At 40.9% G+C, this 17,107-nt stretch overlaps 1 protein-coding gene across 6 annotated transcripts in view; it reads left to right on the top strand.

Annotated features, from left to right (window-relative positions):
* Window positions 1-17,107, top strand: part of DIP2B (disco interacting protein 2 homolog B) — a 252,843-nt gene that overhangs the window by 189,944 nt on the left and 45,792 nt on the right. For all 6 annotated transcript variants that reach the window (XM_054442807.1, XM_054442806.2, XM_054442810.2 and 3 more), the window contains 8 exons: window positions 3,368-3,470; window positions 5,250-5,314; window positions 7,594-7,687; window positions 8,185-8,304; window positions 9,398-9,512; window positions 10,660-10,799; window positions 11,398-11,534; window positions 16,483-16,563. In XM_054442807.1, the coding sequence (XP_054298782.1) occupies window positions 3,368-3,470; window positions 5,250-5,314; window positions 7,594-7,687; window positions 8,185-8,304; window positions 9,398-9,512; window positions 10,660-10,799; window positions 11,398-11,534; window positions 16,483-16,563 (855 nt within the window). The remainder of the gene's footprint in view (window positions 1-3,367; window positions 3,471-5,249; window positions 5,315-7,593; window positions 7,688-8,184; window positions 8,305-9,397; window positions 9,513-10,659; window positions 10,800-11,397; window positions 11,535-16,482; window positions 16,564-17,107) is intronic.

The raw sequence follows: 17,107 nt of genomic DNA on the forward strand, positions 1-17,107 counted from the left end.
TAGGAACACATGGACACAGGGAGGGGAATATCACACACCGGGGCCTGTTGAGGGCTGGGGGGCAAGGGGAGGGAGATCATTAGGACAAATACCTAATGCATGTGGGGCTTAAAACCTAGATGACGAGTTGATAGGTGCAGCAAATCATCATGGCACACATATACCTATGTAACCTACATGCACGTTCTGCACATGTATCCCAGAACTTAAAGTAAAATTAAAAAAAAAAAATAGAAAAAAGAGAGGCTGGGGCGGGACACAGTGGTTCACGCCTGTAATCCCGGCACTTTTGGAGGCTGAGGTGGATGCTCTTGAGGTTGGGGGTTCGAGACCAGACTGGCCAACATAGTGAAACCCCGTCTCTACTAAAAATAAAAAAAATTAGCTGGGCATGATGGCGCATGTCTGTAGTCCCAGCTGCTTGGGAGGTTGAGGCGGGAGGATCACTTGAACCCAGGATACAGAGGTTGCAGTGAGCTGAGATCATGCCACTGCACTAGAGAGGCTGGATGCAATGGTTCACATCTGTCTGTAATCCCAGCACTTTGGAAGGCCACATAGGAGGACTGCAAAGAAAAGGAAGAGAGTGACCAGTAGCTCTGAGAGGTGATGGGGGTATTATTGGATGCAAGGATGATTGTTTTTAAAGATGGAACAGATCTAAGTATCTTTAAAAGACAAACAGATAGGCCAGGTAAGATAGCTCATGCCTTTAATCCCAGTAGTTTGGGAGGCTGAGGCAGGTGGATTGCTTGAGCTCAGGAGTTCAAGACTAACCTGAGTAACATAGTGAGACCCTGTCTCTACAAAAAATAAAAAATTAGCTGGGCCTGGTGGTATGCACCTATAGTCCCAGCTACTCAGGAGTCTAAGGTGGGAGGATCACTTGAGCCCAGGAGGTTAAGGCAACAGTGAGCTGTGTTCATGCCACTGCACCCTATCCTGGATTACAGAGCACAATTCTGTCTCAAAAAAGAAAAAAAATACAAATAAGCAATTAAAAATACCAAATTTAGTGATCAACTCTCAATCTATGTCATGTCTCAGTGATGACATGGTTCATCGCTCGGTCCTCCTTAAAACTCCAGTCCTGGCTTCTTGGACTCCTCTCTCAGTTCCTCTGCCTCATTGGCCATTCCTTCAGTTGTCTTTATTGGCTCTTCCTAAAGGTAGAGGGTCCTTCATTGTGTGGCTCTTGCTTAGCTCTGTGGCCTTATTAGAACTTCTACCCTCTGTCTTTCTAAGTGCCTGTTACTTTGAATTAACTTGCAGTTCTTGCTTGGGATCCTCCTATTATCCACAGGACTCTATTAGTGAGTTTAAAGCATCTCTGGGTAATAGGGAGTTATTAAAGGGTTGCCAGCAGGAGAGTGACAAGAATGAATTTATTATAAGAAGATATATCTGGACTGGTTGGGTTAAGAAAGGAAATAAGGGCTGGGCGCAGTGGCTCACCCCTATTATCCTAACACTTTGGGAGGCTTAGGCAGGCAGATCACCTGAGCTCAGGAGTTTGAGACGAGCCTGGGCAACATGGGAAACTCTGTCTCTACAAAAAACACAAAAATTAGCCGGGTGTGGTGACACATGCATGTAGTCCCAGCTACTTGGGAGGCTGAGCCTGGGAGCTCAAAGCTGCAGTGAGCCATGATCGTGCCGCTGCATTCCAGCTTCAGTGAGACTCTGTCTCAAAAAGAAAAAAAAAGGAGACCGGCTTTACAGTTATTCAGGTGAGCCCAAGCTTATGGTAGAGAGCAGAGAGCAAAGTAGATGGAGCTTCAGACAGTAAGGAAATAGAGCACACAGGGCTTAGTTACTGATGCTGGAGAGGAAGAAGGCAAGACAGACTCGGGTTTCTCACTTGGGCAACTGGGATTGATGGCAGCATCCTTCACTAAGATAGAAAATAAAACAGGAAGAGTTTCCATGGGCAGGGACAGGGGTAAAGAAGGCAGTGATGGATATATGAGTTTCACAGGATTACTGGTCATTCCAGGGGATTAGTTGACTCTGTCAGTCTGGATCTTTCTGGAGGAGAGGCCTGGGTAGATAGAGAACTAGGAGTTACTAGGAATGCAGTAACCTAATGGAATAAAGTGAAAAGAGATAAGGGTGGAGAACATGGAGGAGCAATGGGAGAGAGACAGACACACAGAGACAGAGACTAGAAGAGAAGAGTATCAAAAAAGTCAAGGAAGGAGAAAACGTCAAGAAAGAGAGTAGTCAAATTTTGCAGAAAGTTTCGATAAGGTATGCAAAATGTCCTTTTGATTTAACCATCAAAAAATTGGGGCTGGTCCTAAGGTAGTGAATTATCTCAGTTGACTGTTCACAGTCAGGTACAGATTAAACTCCTACTCTTTCTCCCCTTCTCATTATTGCCCTTGGGAAGACTTAATTTTTTTTTTTTTTTTTTTTTGAGACGGAGTCTTGCTCTGTTGCCCAGGCTGGAGTGCAGTGGTGTGATCTCGGCTCACTGCAAGCTCCGCCTCCCAGGTTCACACCATTCTCCTGCCTCAGCCTCCTGAGTAGCTGGGACTACAGGTGCCCGCCACTACGCCTGGCTAATTTTTTGTATTTTTGGTAGAGACGTCGTTTCACCGCATTAGCCAGGGTGGTCTCGATCTCCTGACCTTGTGATCCGCCCACCTTGGCCTCCCAAAGTTCTAGGATTACAGGCTTGAGCCACCGCACCCAGCCAAAATTTTTTTAAAGTTGCACTGGGCACAGTGGCATACGCCTGTAGTTCCAGCTACTCAGGAGGCTGAGCTGGGAGGATTGCTTGAGCCCAGGAGTTCCAATCCAGCCTGGGCAACATGGTGAGACTCCATCTCTTAAAAGAAAGAAAGAAAGAAAGGGAAGTTGATAGTCCTGGTAAAAAGCAACTTGAATGGAACATTAAGGGTAAAAGCAAAATTATAGTTGAATGATTTGGAGGAGCAAATAGGCCATTCGTTTCTAGTTCTTCCTTACAAAATTGGGTGCTTCTAACACAGAGAGACCGCGTCTTACATACCTTTCACTCTGCAGTGCTGTGCTTGACTTGTATTTATTTGATATTGTATTTCTATTCATATAGCTCCAATCACTTGTTTGTTTTAGCTTTTGAGCAGCCACTTCACACTGATGACTATTAAACTTTGAAGTCTTTTTCACATATATTTTTGTTGAGCTTTGTCATCCTCCAATCCTATCTTTGTGTGATTTGAGTTTGGGACCCAAGTACATTGCCTTAAATATTCATATTAAACATGTTAAATTCAGCCCATTATGATGGTTTTTCTGGGTTTCGTTTTTGGATTCTAGTTTTGTCATCTGAAATAACCCATTTTATTGTGTTTCTTATGTTTCTGTTTTTGTTTTCTAGTATAAAACAAGCAAAGAAGGGAGTGTAATGGGAGTTACAGTGTCCCGGCTTGCAATGTTGTCTCACTGCCAAGCTCTGTCGCAGGCCTGCAATTATTCTGAAGGTCAGACCTCATCCCATGACTGCCCTCATTGTTACCTTCAGAGATGTGTGACTGTGAGCACAATGCTCAGTGATTGGACCTCATTTAATGACTGAATTCAGAGTGAAATGTCCCAAGACACATTCTTGGCTTGCTTTTGTTTTCTTCTTTCTCAAAAATATGCTGTAGTTTAAAGGAACCAAAATTCTGGGCAAACCAAAATGTAAAGCATAATTTCTAGAGTACAGCAGTAGAAAACCCTAATTAAAATCATGTTTTTATTAGCTGTGGAATGTCAGGTATCTCCGTCTTCCCCTGCCTGTATAGTGGGCTACCAGCTATACATTTGGAGTCAAAGAAATTCAGCTACCAAAAAGCATAAATTAAAACACAAAAATGTATTCAATATTTTTGAACTTTAGATAGGTTGATACATAATTGCATAAACCACTATTTGCAATATTAATTTTTTTAGTGTTTTCCCTTTGTAAAATGAAACAAGTTAATAAATGGTCATGATAAAATTTTTAACCAGACAATAATGTTCTATCATGAAATTATATATATATATATAATGGAAGCAATCAAAATGCCCTTAAATAAGGATTGATTAGGTTATAATACATTCAGGCCAGGCGCTGTGGCTCACGCCTGTAATCCCAACACTTTGGGAGGCCGAGGCAGATGGATTACCTGAGGTCAAGAGTTCGAGACCAGCCTGGCCAACACAGTAAAACCCCACCTCTACTAAAAATAACAAAAATGAGCCAGGTGTGGTGGCTTGTGCCTGTAATCCCAACTACTTCGGAGGCTGAGGCGGGAGAATCACTTGTACCCTGGAGGCAGAGGTTGCAGTGAGCCGAGATCATGCCACTGCACTCTAGCCTGGGTGACAGAGCAAGACTCTGTCTCAAAAAAAAAAAAAAAAAAAAAGATTATAATACATTCATATAATGGCTGAGACATTAAAATTTTTATTTTTGAATATTAAAGATATGAAGAAATTGTTTCAATATATCATTAAGTAGGAACAAGTTAGATACCAAGCTTTGTATACCAGTTTGTCACGTTAGATATCTATCTAGATGTAAATATGCCTAGAAGTATATGTGTGTGTATAGATAGATAGAATGTTTAGAGATATATACATATACACACCAACTTTTTTTTTTTTTTAGGAAGTATCTTTTAGGAAATTTAAAATATATTTGTCAAACTTCCAAAGTTTCTAAAATAAGCATGTATTCTCTGCATAATTAGGAAAAAAATACCTCTTGGAAGAAATGCCTAAGTCACAAGAAGTTTCTAACTCCTTGGCTTTGTTGTAACCACATTACCCTATGAGCAGTCCTCTACCCATTTTGAGGAGACCCTCAAAAGCCCCTGAGAACTTTTAGTAATTTCTCTAAAAACATCAAATCAGGCTGGGCACTGTGGCTCATGCCTGTAATCCCAGCACATTGGGAGGCCGAGGCAGGAGGATCACCTGAGGTCAGGAGTTCAAGACCAGCCTGGCCAACATGGTGAAACTCCCTCTCTACTAAAAATACAAAATTAGCCATGCATGGTGGTGTACTTGGGAGGCTGAGGCAGGAGAATTGATCGAACCTGGGAGACAGAGGTTGCAGTGAGCCGAGATCACGTCACTGCACTCCATCCTGGGTGACAGAGGCGAGACTCCATCTAAAAGAAAAAACAAACAAACATCAAATCAGTTGTTTATGAGAGGCAAGTGACATGATTTTTTTACTGCTTAATACTAAAGATGATTTCTTTGTCTTCCTATTTTTTCTGTTTTAGGGGAAACAATAGTAAATGTCTTAGACTTTAAGAAGGATGCTGGGCTGTGGCACGGCATGTTTGCGGTAAGCTACTCAGATTTAAGGCCCTTAGTATAAATTGTGCTTGAGATAAGGCCAGCATGCTGTGTAACTGGAGCATCTCTCAGTGCTTGTTTGAAATTTAAATCCCCAAAAGGTCAGTAATATTTTCCAGAGGCTATATAACCTTTCCACTGGACAATGTTTTGAATGACTGCCATGCATAAGCTACATGCTGCAACTGAAGAAGAGTAACAAGGTAGATGGGGTTCTTCCCATCAGAGAGGAACAGGTAGCATACTATGGGTGTTAGAAAAAGGTGACTTCCTTCCAGGTCTGGGCTTCAAGGCAGTTTTTATGGAAGAAGTGACAGCTGAGTTGGACTTTGAAAAATAGGTAAGCTTTAGACATACAGAAATTTTTGTAAGGGGATATAGAGGTAGAGAGAGGGGACATTTCAAGTGGCAAAACTACTATATGTAACATACCATGTAGGTGGAGAGAGAAAAAAAATACAAGGTTACCTGAATTGTAAAGGACTTCAGAGAGCCTCTAGTCCCACTTTCTTGATACTGCAGGAGCTGGGTAATGATTCATTTCCCTCATGGGAAATGAATCATGAGGGAAGAGGAGGTGGATCCCTTTTCACCCAGAACCCTCGAAATCTTCAGTAAATTTACTTTCTAGCTCTTTTCTGAAACCTTTCCCATTTTCTTCTTTATCAGAAGTTAAAAACCCTTTTGAGGAGGTAAGAAGAATCTCTTCTCTGTGATACCAAGTGCACGATAGGGACATGTGTGAAGAATTGAGTTATAAACACCAGCCTTTTCCTGAAACCAAAAGTTTCTCACCAGAGCTAGAAACTTGGAGAGAGAAAACAGTATCTTGCAGTAGTATCTTGGTTTCTTTGGGCAAATTAGAGAGTGAGCAAAATGGCTAATCTCAATACGAAGGCTTGGTTATTCTACCAGGCTGGGTCTCTTTGGGGACAGGGTGTCTTGGGTATGCTTGATTAGAGTGGCAGGAGAGACCCTAAATTGCATGACCCCTCAACACCTTCAGCTTTATCTAACAAAAAAAAATTAACAGGTGTAGGCAGGACCTCCTGTAAGAAACAGGGACATTTTGATTTCTTGCTTTGTGATGCCCAGCTGGCCCCTTTGTGGCATGTGGCAAGTACGAACATGATAAAAGCATTAAGTGGGTTGGAGGGCAGTTTGGCAGTGTCTGTTAACATTTTAAAAGCATATACCACAGCCGGGCACTGTGACTTAGGCCTGTAATCCCAGCACCTTGAGAGGCCAAGGCAGGCGAATTACCTGAGGCCAGGAGCTCAAGACCAGCTGGGCCAACATGGTGAAATCCCAACTCTACTAACAATACAAAAATTAGCTGGACATGGTGGCACACACCTGTAATCCCTGCTACTCAGGAGGCTGTGCAGGAGAATTGTTTGAACCCAGGAGGCAGAGGTTGCAGTGAGCGGAGATCGCACCACTGTACTCTAGCCTGGGCAACAGAGCAAGACTCTGTCTCAGATAAATAAATAAATAAATACATACATACATACATACATACATACATACATACATACATACATGCATGCATACACCAGTCCTGGCTACCCTGGAGGCTGAGGCAAGAGAATCACTTGAGTTCAGGAATTGGAGGCCAGCCTGGGCAACATAGTGAAACCCCTGTCTCTTTTTTTTTTTTTTTTTTTTTTTTAAAAAGCATATCCCATATGACAGCAGTACTACATATCCGTATAGGGAAATACTTGCACAAGCCCAGGGAAGGAAATAGGAATGTGCTCCTTGAAACATTTTTTGTAGTAGCAAAAAATTGTCATTAATAGGGAAATGCCTAAATAATTGTGATATAGCCAAACAATGGAATACTATGCCGCAGTTCAAAAAGAATTATGTAGATCTCTTGTACTGATATGCATAGACTTAGCTCTAAAACAATTTAAATGAAAAAAACAAGTTACAGATATATGTATAATATGATGTCTTTTATGTTAAAAATACTTATATATTTCTATGGGAACAAATATCTATGAAAATGCATTGAAAAAAGATTGGAAGGATGTCTGTCAAATTTGTAACTGATTATCTCTGGCGAGGAGAGGAGGGAACCAGGTTTGAGGGTAGGTATTAAAGGAACTTCAATCTTATATTTAATATTTAAGATGGTTTTCAAAGAGTGTGTATTTGAGTATTACTTGTATAATTAAAATTGCTAACAAAATATCAGCTCAATTTTAAAATGCTAAGTATGTATTTTATATTGATTACTTTTCTTCTTTCTTTGTTTTTCAGAATGTAATGAATAAGATGCACACAATTAGCGTACCCTACTCTGTTATGAAAACCTGTCCTCTCTCTTGGGTCCAAAGAGTACATGCTCACAAAGGTAGTCACCCGCAGCATCTGAGCTTTAATTATGTGACTGTCTGAATTAAGATTTCAGGGATTTCAGAGATTTTCAAATTGCCCTTGTTAGAAACATTTCTGTGCTCCTGTCCCTTAACAAATTGTAGAGTTTAGTTACTACAGAATTAGGTACCTTGCGTGTTCATCTCACTGATGTCCTCTCTTAAGCATTGAGATGAATTTTTTCCAAATGCAAGCCTTGAATTAGATTTGAGTGTCTTGGTATTCACAATTTCCTTGGCTGGGATACTGTGACCTGCCTAGAGGGTCTCAGTGAACAAACAATTGTAGGTCCAGTCAGTTGTCTAAATGTGATAATTTCTGCCTCTGGGCTATTGGCACAATCTCTTTGAAACCGTTTTTTTCTCCAAGCAAATATCATGATTCCCCAAATAACTAAAAATGTCTTTATTATGGTATATTACATATGTCCCAAATTTATTGTGTATGTTAACTTCATCCCTTTTGAATTTATAGCCAAGGTAGCTTTAGTAAAATGTCGGGACTTGCACTGGGCTATGATGGCACATCGGGACCAAAGAGACGTGAGCTTGAGTTCCCTCCGAATGTTAATTGTGACTGATGGAGCTAACCCCTGTGAGTATTTCTGCGTTGTGGATCTGGGAATATCCTGTGTTTTGATAGATTAGGGTTTTTTGCCCTGTACTAAGATATAATTTACATACTGAAAAACTCACTCATTTAAGGTGTGTAATTCAGTGGTTTTGGTATATTCATGAGTTGTGCAACCATCATTGCAATCTAAGTTTAGACATTTTCATCACCCAAAAAGAAACCACATACCCATTATCAGTCACTCCCCATTTTTCCCCCTGCCCCAGCCCTAGACGACTGCTAATCTATTGCCTGTCTCTCTAGATTTGCCTATTCTGAACATTTCTTATAAATGCAGTCATACAGTATGTGGTCTTTGTGATGGGCTTCTTTTTCTTAGCATGTTTTCAATGTTCATCCGTGTTGTAGTATCTGTCAGTACTTCTGCATTCCTTGTTACTACCAGGAAATCGTCCATTGTATAGTTACACCACATTGTATTTACTCATTCATCTTTTGATGGATCTATAAGCTTTTAAGTCATTCTTTTTTGCTCATTCATGTATAACCTCTTTCTGTCATGTAACTGGGTATTCCTGTGTTACCTGCTTTTCTCTACAAGTCCCCAAATCTGGATCCTTCACACAGTAGAATCAGGTAGAGCACTACGCTGTTTGTCATAAGTGGACTTTTGTTAGTAGTCACATTGATCATCATAGTTTAAAACACAGACATGGGCTTGACCTTAATATCATATAGAAGGTGGAGCTAAGCCAATGTTAAATTGCACTGGCTGTGACAGTTCCTCAGGAAGAGTTGCTAAATTATAAACTGGCTGCATATTGCCTGCAGTGTTATCTCTGATACTGATTTGTCAGTTTCATAGGAGCAGCCTTATTCCAAGATGTAGCTTTAAATAGTGTCAGTGACCTTTTATGGGCTGGATGAGCATTAACTTGTCCTTGAAATATATCAAACCATCTCACAGGGACAGTAAAATATTTGTGTGGAATTAACAATATACAATATGAGTTCTCATGAGAAATAAGTATGTCAGCTTTCTATTCTTTACCATTTTCCTGCAGTAATGAAAATCACAGTTTCAGCTTCAGGTTGATCTGTTCCAACTCCTTAGGGTCCGTGTCATCCTGTGATGCCTTCCTGAGTCTGTTCCAAAGCCATGGACTGAAGCCTGAGGCCATCTGTCCGTGCGCCACGTCTGCTGAAGCTATGACTGTAGCAATCCGCAGGTACTGTTTAAGATGTCAGATGCTCTTGATGTATGTTACAACTTGGATGAAATGTGCAGTATTTACCAGGTGATGACAAAGGGATGTTAACTACTTTTCTAAGTAGTTTCAAGCATCTCATTTTTCCCACTCTTGCTCAAAGTGTATGCAGTAAACTGAAAAATTTAATTGATACCATTTCGTATTTGTGAATTAGCTCTTTTTCTGTGCCATTTTGCTCTTCGGAATCCATAGCACCTTAGATTAGAAACAGACTGTTCTTGATTGTAGCTTAAGTATGGATAGTATATCTATAGTATATTCAAGACTATTATGTATGTAAGTATCAGTGAATGTGTGTGTGTGTATATAGATATACTTTTTTTTTTTTTAAGATAGGATCTCTCTTTGTCACCCAGTGGCATGATTATGGCTCACTGCAGCCTCAACCTCCTGGGCTCAAACAGTCCTCCTGCCTCAACTTCCTGAGTAGCTAGGACTACAGGCGTGTACCACCACGCCTGGCTAATTTTTAAATTTTTTTGTAGAGATAGGTTCTTGTTATGTTGCCCAGGCTGGTCTCAAATTACTGGCTTTGAGCAGTCCACCTTCCTTGGCCTCCCAAAGTGCTGGGATTGCAAGCATGAGCCACCAAGCCTGGCCCAGTACGCAATATTTGATGATGATAATAAATGACCATGTTGCTGGTTTATGTGTTTACTACACTACATTTTTTTTAAATTTAATTTTTTAGAGATGGGGTCTTGCTCTGTTATCCAGGCTGGAGCACAGTGACATGATCATAGCTCATTGTAGCCTCAACCTCCCAGGCTCAGATGGTTCTCCCACCTTAGCCTTCCAAGTAGCTGAGACTACAGGCATGTGCCATCATACCCAGCTAGTTTTTGTATTTTTTGTAGAGATGGAGTCCCACTGTGTTGCCCAGGCTGGTCTTGAACTCCTGGCCTCAAGCAATCCTCCTGCCACAGCGGTTGCTGGGATCACAGGTGTGAGACACCACACCCAGCTCTAATTTGGCATATTTTTGGGAGAGAAAATGGAGAATTTTTTTTGGTATTGTAGCCAGAGGAAATTTGTCTTCCTGTGTATTCGTATTTTTCCCTTGATGTTATTTCATTCACCAAACTTGATGGGTTCTTCTTTTCAGGCCTGGAGTTCCAGGAGCCCCTTTGCCAGGAAGAGCCATTCTCTCAATGAATGGATTGAGCTATGGGGTAATACGGGTCAATACTGAAGATAAAAATTCAGCACTGACGGTCCAGGATGTGGGGCATGTAATGCCTGGTGGTGAGTCGCAAGGAGCACCATTTGGTTTTTCATAAAGATTTGTCATCAGAGATAATAAAGCCTGATAAAATACAGAATCCCAAACGAGGAACCCTTAACTCAGTACTTAACTCATTTAATTTCTCAGATCCTCTCTAATAGTTAAGTCATTATAATTACGCTGACCTTCCAGCAGTATTGTATGACTTACCAGTTGTGAATGCTTCAAGTCCATTTCTTTACCTGGAAGGTCAAATACTGAGAGATGTTAAAGTTACCTGGTTTTCACTGTAATTGCCAAGCCATTGGGACTGGCAGAAAATTAGAGCATACTGCTTCCATGAGTGTTTGAGTTTGACCTGCCTAAGGGTAACACCTCATTCATCTAACCTGTTTATTTGGGCTTTGCATTCATCTTTAATATGTCACTGTCTCTACAAGGTTTACATTTCAAATATACCTATGTAGTTTCAGGTTTATGTTTAGCATTCCTGTTAGGTATTTTTACTTAATGCCACTCAGTAAAGGCAGGACCTTCTTGGGTTCACAGGATGAAGCTGTTATTTTACAAAGGTTTTCTAGAATCTTTGTCCTTTAACCTGTATTTTCTGTACGTTAGGGATGATGTGCATTGTGAAACCAGATGGACCTCCCCAGCTCTGCAAAACAGACGAAATTGGAGAAATCTGTGTTAGCTCCAGAACTGGAGGCATGATGTACTTTGGGCTTGCTGGTGTGACAAAAAATACATTTGAGGTACGTGATATTAACATTTCACAGGGAAAATGTTTGGACAGCTCAGGATGTTACGAAGGCAGATGCCCTGGTTGATGGGACATAGCATAACATGTGGTTGAGAGTGTGTACTCTGGAGCTAGACTTGCCTAAGTTCAAATTCTGACTCTGCCAGTCACTAGCTGACCTTGGGTGAGTTGGTTAACCTCTCTATGCCCCAATTTCCTTATCTCTAAAATGTGAGTAATAATTATACCTATGTCATAGGATTGTTGTGAGCAGTAATTGAGTTAATGTTTTATAAAGTGCTTAGAAAGAGCATCTGGCATATAGGAAGTGCTGTTGTGTATCTGTTAGATTTTTAAAAAGGGTAAGATGAGCTGGGCGTGGTAGCTCATGCCTGTAATCCCAGCACCTTTGGAGGTTGAGGCGGGAGGATTGCTGAGGTCAGGAGTTTGAGACCAGCCTAGGCAATGTAGCAAGATCCCATTTCTACCAAAAAATTGAAAAAATTAGCCAGGCATGGTGGTGCACGGCTGTGGTCCCAGCTACTCTAAAGGCTGAGGCAGGAGGTTCCCTTGAGCCCAGGAGTTCAAGCCTGTGGTGAGCTATGATCATGCCACTGCATTCTAGCCTAGGGGACAGAGCAAGACCCTGTCTTAAACACACACACACACAAACACACAAACAACAAAACCAAAAAAAAGGGTAAGAGACCTCACAAAAATTCACTCTGGTGAATTTGCCATGGTTTGAGCTTTGTAAATTCAAATGTAATTTCGAGAGTAAACTCCAGTTATGCTCAGTTACTAAATAAAATGAAGACTGTCCTTTCACAGGAGTCAGGTTGCTCATATTATTCAGTCTTTCAGTCAGACAAATATTTTTTGAGCACCTTTTATGTGTGTGGCAATGTTCCAGATGCTTGGGGTGCATCAGAAAACAAAACAAAACTCCTTGTAGAGCTCATGTTCTTGTGGGGCCAGCACATTCTAGCTAGACTCGCACGTGGTTTTCCTGCAGGCACTTCTGCGTGCGAAGCCAGGTTGTAATGGAAACTTTGCCTAGTGAACCTGGAAGTCAGAACAGGGGCGGTTAATCGTCTACATTTAATAATTGGAATTAACCTGTCTCGGGATACATTTTAGGGACAAGAGAAATTCAGGTGTCAGCCACATCCCTCTTCACACAAGACAGAGCTTATATGAGCACTCCCATTTTTCAGTTCTTTGAGCTTCTTTTTCTATAATCTAGACTAGTGATTCCCAGGATGGAAGGTCACAGGCATCTACTGTCCCATTTGAAAATCAGTGCATGTGATTACATACTAACAGATGTAACTTCAGAGAAAGTATCATCTCTGTGATACCATATCTATGCTCTCCATGATGTGGTGCCTGAAAAGGGCTGAGAGCTCCTGGGCTGAGCCTTATCTTTGTGTTTACCCAGCCTAAAATGGTTTATATCACTTACTAAATGTCTTTCTCATCACTATTACTACTGTGCTCTTGCCCAGCCTTCAACAGCTGTGTGTAATTCACCGTGCCAGGAGTGGGCATTCATAAGCTCTTCAAGCATGTGTTTACTGCCAGTCTCTTGGTTTACTTTCCTAGGTGATTGATTTACCTCCCTTGAGTGTATATACATTTAACTAATTTAAATCTCACCCTATTTATCTCTGTCACCCAGGCTGGAATACAGTGGCTCAATCATAGCTCACTGCAGCCTTCAACTCCTGGCCTCAGGTGATCTTCTCATCTTGGCCTCCCAAAGTGCAAAGATTACAGGCATGAGCCGTTGCGCCTGTAATTTTTCTTCATTGACTTTTCCTTACTAAAAACAAGAGCCTGAAGCAGTGTTTGAAGATACCGATAATATTTTATTTCATTACCTTTCCTATGAGGCAGTTCACTGGCCAGAATTCTCAGACTTAATACCAAACTGCTAGGTCCATAGTGTTGAAGAAAATTTGAAATCTGCAGTATAAATTTAGTGATAGTGAAGTAGAATAAAAATTGTACCAGAAAAGGACAAAGCTGGTATCTGGGTTTTCCAAATTAAAGTTCCCAATATTTTTCTTACTGGCTTCTTATATTTAAATGCTGAGAGAGTTTACCAGTGTAGTTAACATTTCACTGGAGAAAAGATCTAGGTTTTAAATTTGTTTTGTGGTTTGTTTTTTGTTTGTTTGTTTGTTTTTTAGGTGGGGTCTCACTCTGTCGCCCAGGCAGAGTGCAGTGGCACAATCTCGGCTCACTGCAACCTCTGCCTCCCAGGTTCAAGCAGTTCTCCTGCCTTAGCCTCCCAAGTAGCTGGGATTACAGGTGTGTACCACAACGCCTGGCTAGTTTTTTTGTATTTTTAGTAGAGATGGGGTTTCACCATGTTGGCCAGGCTGGTGTTGAACTCCTGACCTCAGATGATCCACCCTCCTCGGCCTCCCAAAATGCTGGGATTACAGGCGTGAGCCACCACACTGGGCCAAGATCTAGTATTGACTAGTCAGAAAATAAAAATGTTTTATAGATAATGCTACCAGGGAGAAAAACTTTTGCGACATGTATGATAACAGAGAGTTGATTTTCCATCACTCCCATGTGCTAGCTATTTGAGGCAAGTGAAACTCACTTCTTCATCTGTAAAATGGAAATACTAATGCTGTTTCTATAGGATTAATTTGAGGATTAACTGTAAAGCAAGTAAACCTGTGCCTGGTACTGATAAGCATTTAGTGTTGTCATAATTATTATTTTATATAAAAAATGAATCTTAAAAATTATCCAGATGAGGCTGGGAGCAGTTGCTCATGCCTGTGATCCTAGCACTTTGAGAGGCTGAGGTGGGTGGATCACCTGAGGTCAAGAGTTCAAGACCGGCCGGGCACGGTGGCTCACACCTGTAATCCCAGCACTTTGGGAGGCTGAGGCGGGCGGATCACGAGGTCAGGAGATTGAGACCATCCTGTGAATGGTGAAACCCCGTCTCTACTAAAAATACAAAAAATTAGCCAGGTATGATGGCGGGCACCTGTAGTCCCAGCTACTCGGGAGGCTGACACAGGAGAATGGCTTGAACCCGGGAGGTGGAACTTGCAGTGAGCCAAGATTGTGCCACTGCACTCCAGCCTGGGTGACAGAGTGAGACTCTGTCTCAAAAAAAAAAAAAAAAAGAGTTCAAGACCAGCCTGGCCAACATGATGGTGAAACCTTGTCTACGAAAAATACAAAACTTAGCTGGGTGTGGTGGCGGGCGACTGTAATCCCCACTACTTAGGAGGCTGAGGCAGGAGAATCGCTGGAACCCGGGAGGCGGAGGTTGCAGTGAGTCGAGATTGTACCATTGCACTCCAGCCTGAGCAACAGAGCAAAAAACTCTGTCTTAAAAAAAAAATTATCCGGGTGCTGTGGTTCACACCTATAGTCCCAGCTATTCTGGAGTGTGAGACAGGGGGATCACATGGGCTGAGGAGTTCAAGGCTGTACTGAACCATTATCACACCTGTGACTAGCCACTGCATTCCAGCCTGGGCAACATAGTGAGACCTCATCTCTTAAAAAAAAAAAAAAAAAAAAAAAAAAAAAGGAGGGGTGGGGAGCAGCTATCAGGTAGAAAAAATAGGTAAGAGACATGAATAGGCTACTCACAAAAGAAATACAAATGCCCGGCAAACAAAGGAAAAGAAATTCAGACATATTACTTATAAAATGCAATTAAAGCAATAATGGGATCAATGTCTACTGTCTTGAATTTAAAAAAATGTTTTAAGTCTGAGTATGGTGGCTCACTCCTGTAATCCCAACACTTTGGGAAGCCAAGGCAGGAGGATTGTTTGAGGCTAGGAGTTCAATACCTCTGGACAACGTAGCGAGACCCATCTCTACAAACGAATTAAAAATTAGCCAGGCGTGGTAACCGGCACCTGTACTCCCAGCTCCTTGGGAGGCTGAGGTGGGAGGATTGTTTGAGCCTAGGAGTTTGAGGCTGCAGTGAATTATGATTGCACTATTGCGCTCCAGCCTGGGCAACAAAGTGAGACTATATCTCATTAAAAAAAAAAAAAGATTTTTTTTTTTAATAAATTAACAATGGGATATATTTTTCGGTACCAGATTGGCAAAGTTTGGAAAAATGGATAGCATATAGTATTAGCCAGGACATGGGAAAAACCAGACATTCTAATATGGTATTAATGAGTGTAAATGGATACAACAGTTTTATAGGCCAGCCAATTAAAATTGAAAAGACTCATGCCTTTTGTACAGATGCATAAATGAATACAGCAGTATTCATTAAAGCACCTTTATAATAGTGAAAAATTATAATGGCCTATCCAGCTGTAATAGAAGATTGGTTACATTCTAATAGCTACAATTTCCTGAATACTGATTCTGGGTCAGATACCATACTTGTTTCTGCAACTCTTTTTGCATTCCTTAATCTTTACTCCAAGCCTGTGAGAGGCACAGAGTACTCCATTAAATGACTGCAAAACAGAGGCTCAGAAAAATCCAGGCACTTGCCCAAAGTCTATGTTACTAGTAAGTGGCAGAGCCAGAAATTGAATTGACACCAATGACTATGCTGTCCTGTCCCCCATGAAATGGCTAAGTGGGCTAAGTCAACTCTTACTAACTTGGAAGGGTATCTGAGATATATTTCGTGGAAAAGCAAGTTGCAAAAAGTATAATATCTGTTTGAAAAAAAAAAAAAAACTCAGTACATTTATTCATATATACATATATAGTTTTATATATGTTTTTATATATATATGTATATATATATCTTCTTAAAAGTCCAGAGAGATAAACAATAAATTGTAATTATTTCTTATCTCTAAAGGGATGGAATTACTGGATTCACTATTACATTATTTTTTCACTGAGCATGTATTTTAATAAAACTTTTTAAAAATCACATATACTTTCTAAGAAAAAGCAAAGTTTTTCACTTACTTCATTTTGTCTCTTAGGTAATTCCAGTGAATTCTGCAGGCTCTCCTGTTGGGGATGTGCCATTCATCCGATCAGGATTGCTGGGGTTTGTAGGGCCGGTAAGTGATGCTTTCAGGTTGATTTTGTTACATTTGATCCAAATATTTGCACTTTAATTCACAGAACAGAACAAATTCTGATTAGTCCAAGAGTGTTACAGAACCACTTCGCTTATATTTAAAGCGGTTCTTGTAAGGATGTCATAAAATGAGTTAGTGTTTATCATTTCCACTACCCAAGTTCATTTGACTCCTTCAAACTAAGACATTTTTTATTTTCTTTTTTTCCCCGCTGAAGTCAGAAGACATGATGAGACTTTTTTTTTAATTTTAAGAACTCTTTTCACTTATTCTCAGTATCTCCCTCTGATTTGATTAACATGTTGCAATAAGTTAGAAGAGTGCTGGAAAAAGTTATCTGCAGTAGCAAAGACAAACTATAATACATAGAGTGCAGAGCATTTTCATGTAAATGATTGGCACTATGTGATGTGTAATAGTGAATCCTTTTAGTGAAAACAGTTTGGGCCGGGCGTGGTGGCTCACGCCTGTAATCCCAGCACTTTGGGAGGCCAAGGTGGGTGGATAACCTGAGGTCAGGAGT

The sequence above is a fragment of the Pongo pygmaeus genome, chromosome 10, assembly GCF_028885625.2.
Source record: "Pongo pygmaeus isolate AG05252 chromosome 10, NHGRI_mPonPyg2-v2.0_pri, whole genome shotgun sequence".
In the NCBI taxonomy this organism is placed as follows: domain Eukaryota; kingdom Metazoa; phylum Chordata; class Mammalia; order Primates; family Hominidae; genus Pongo; species Pongo pygmaeus.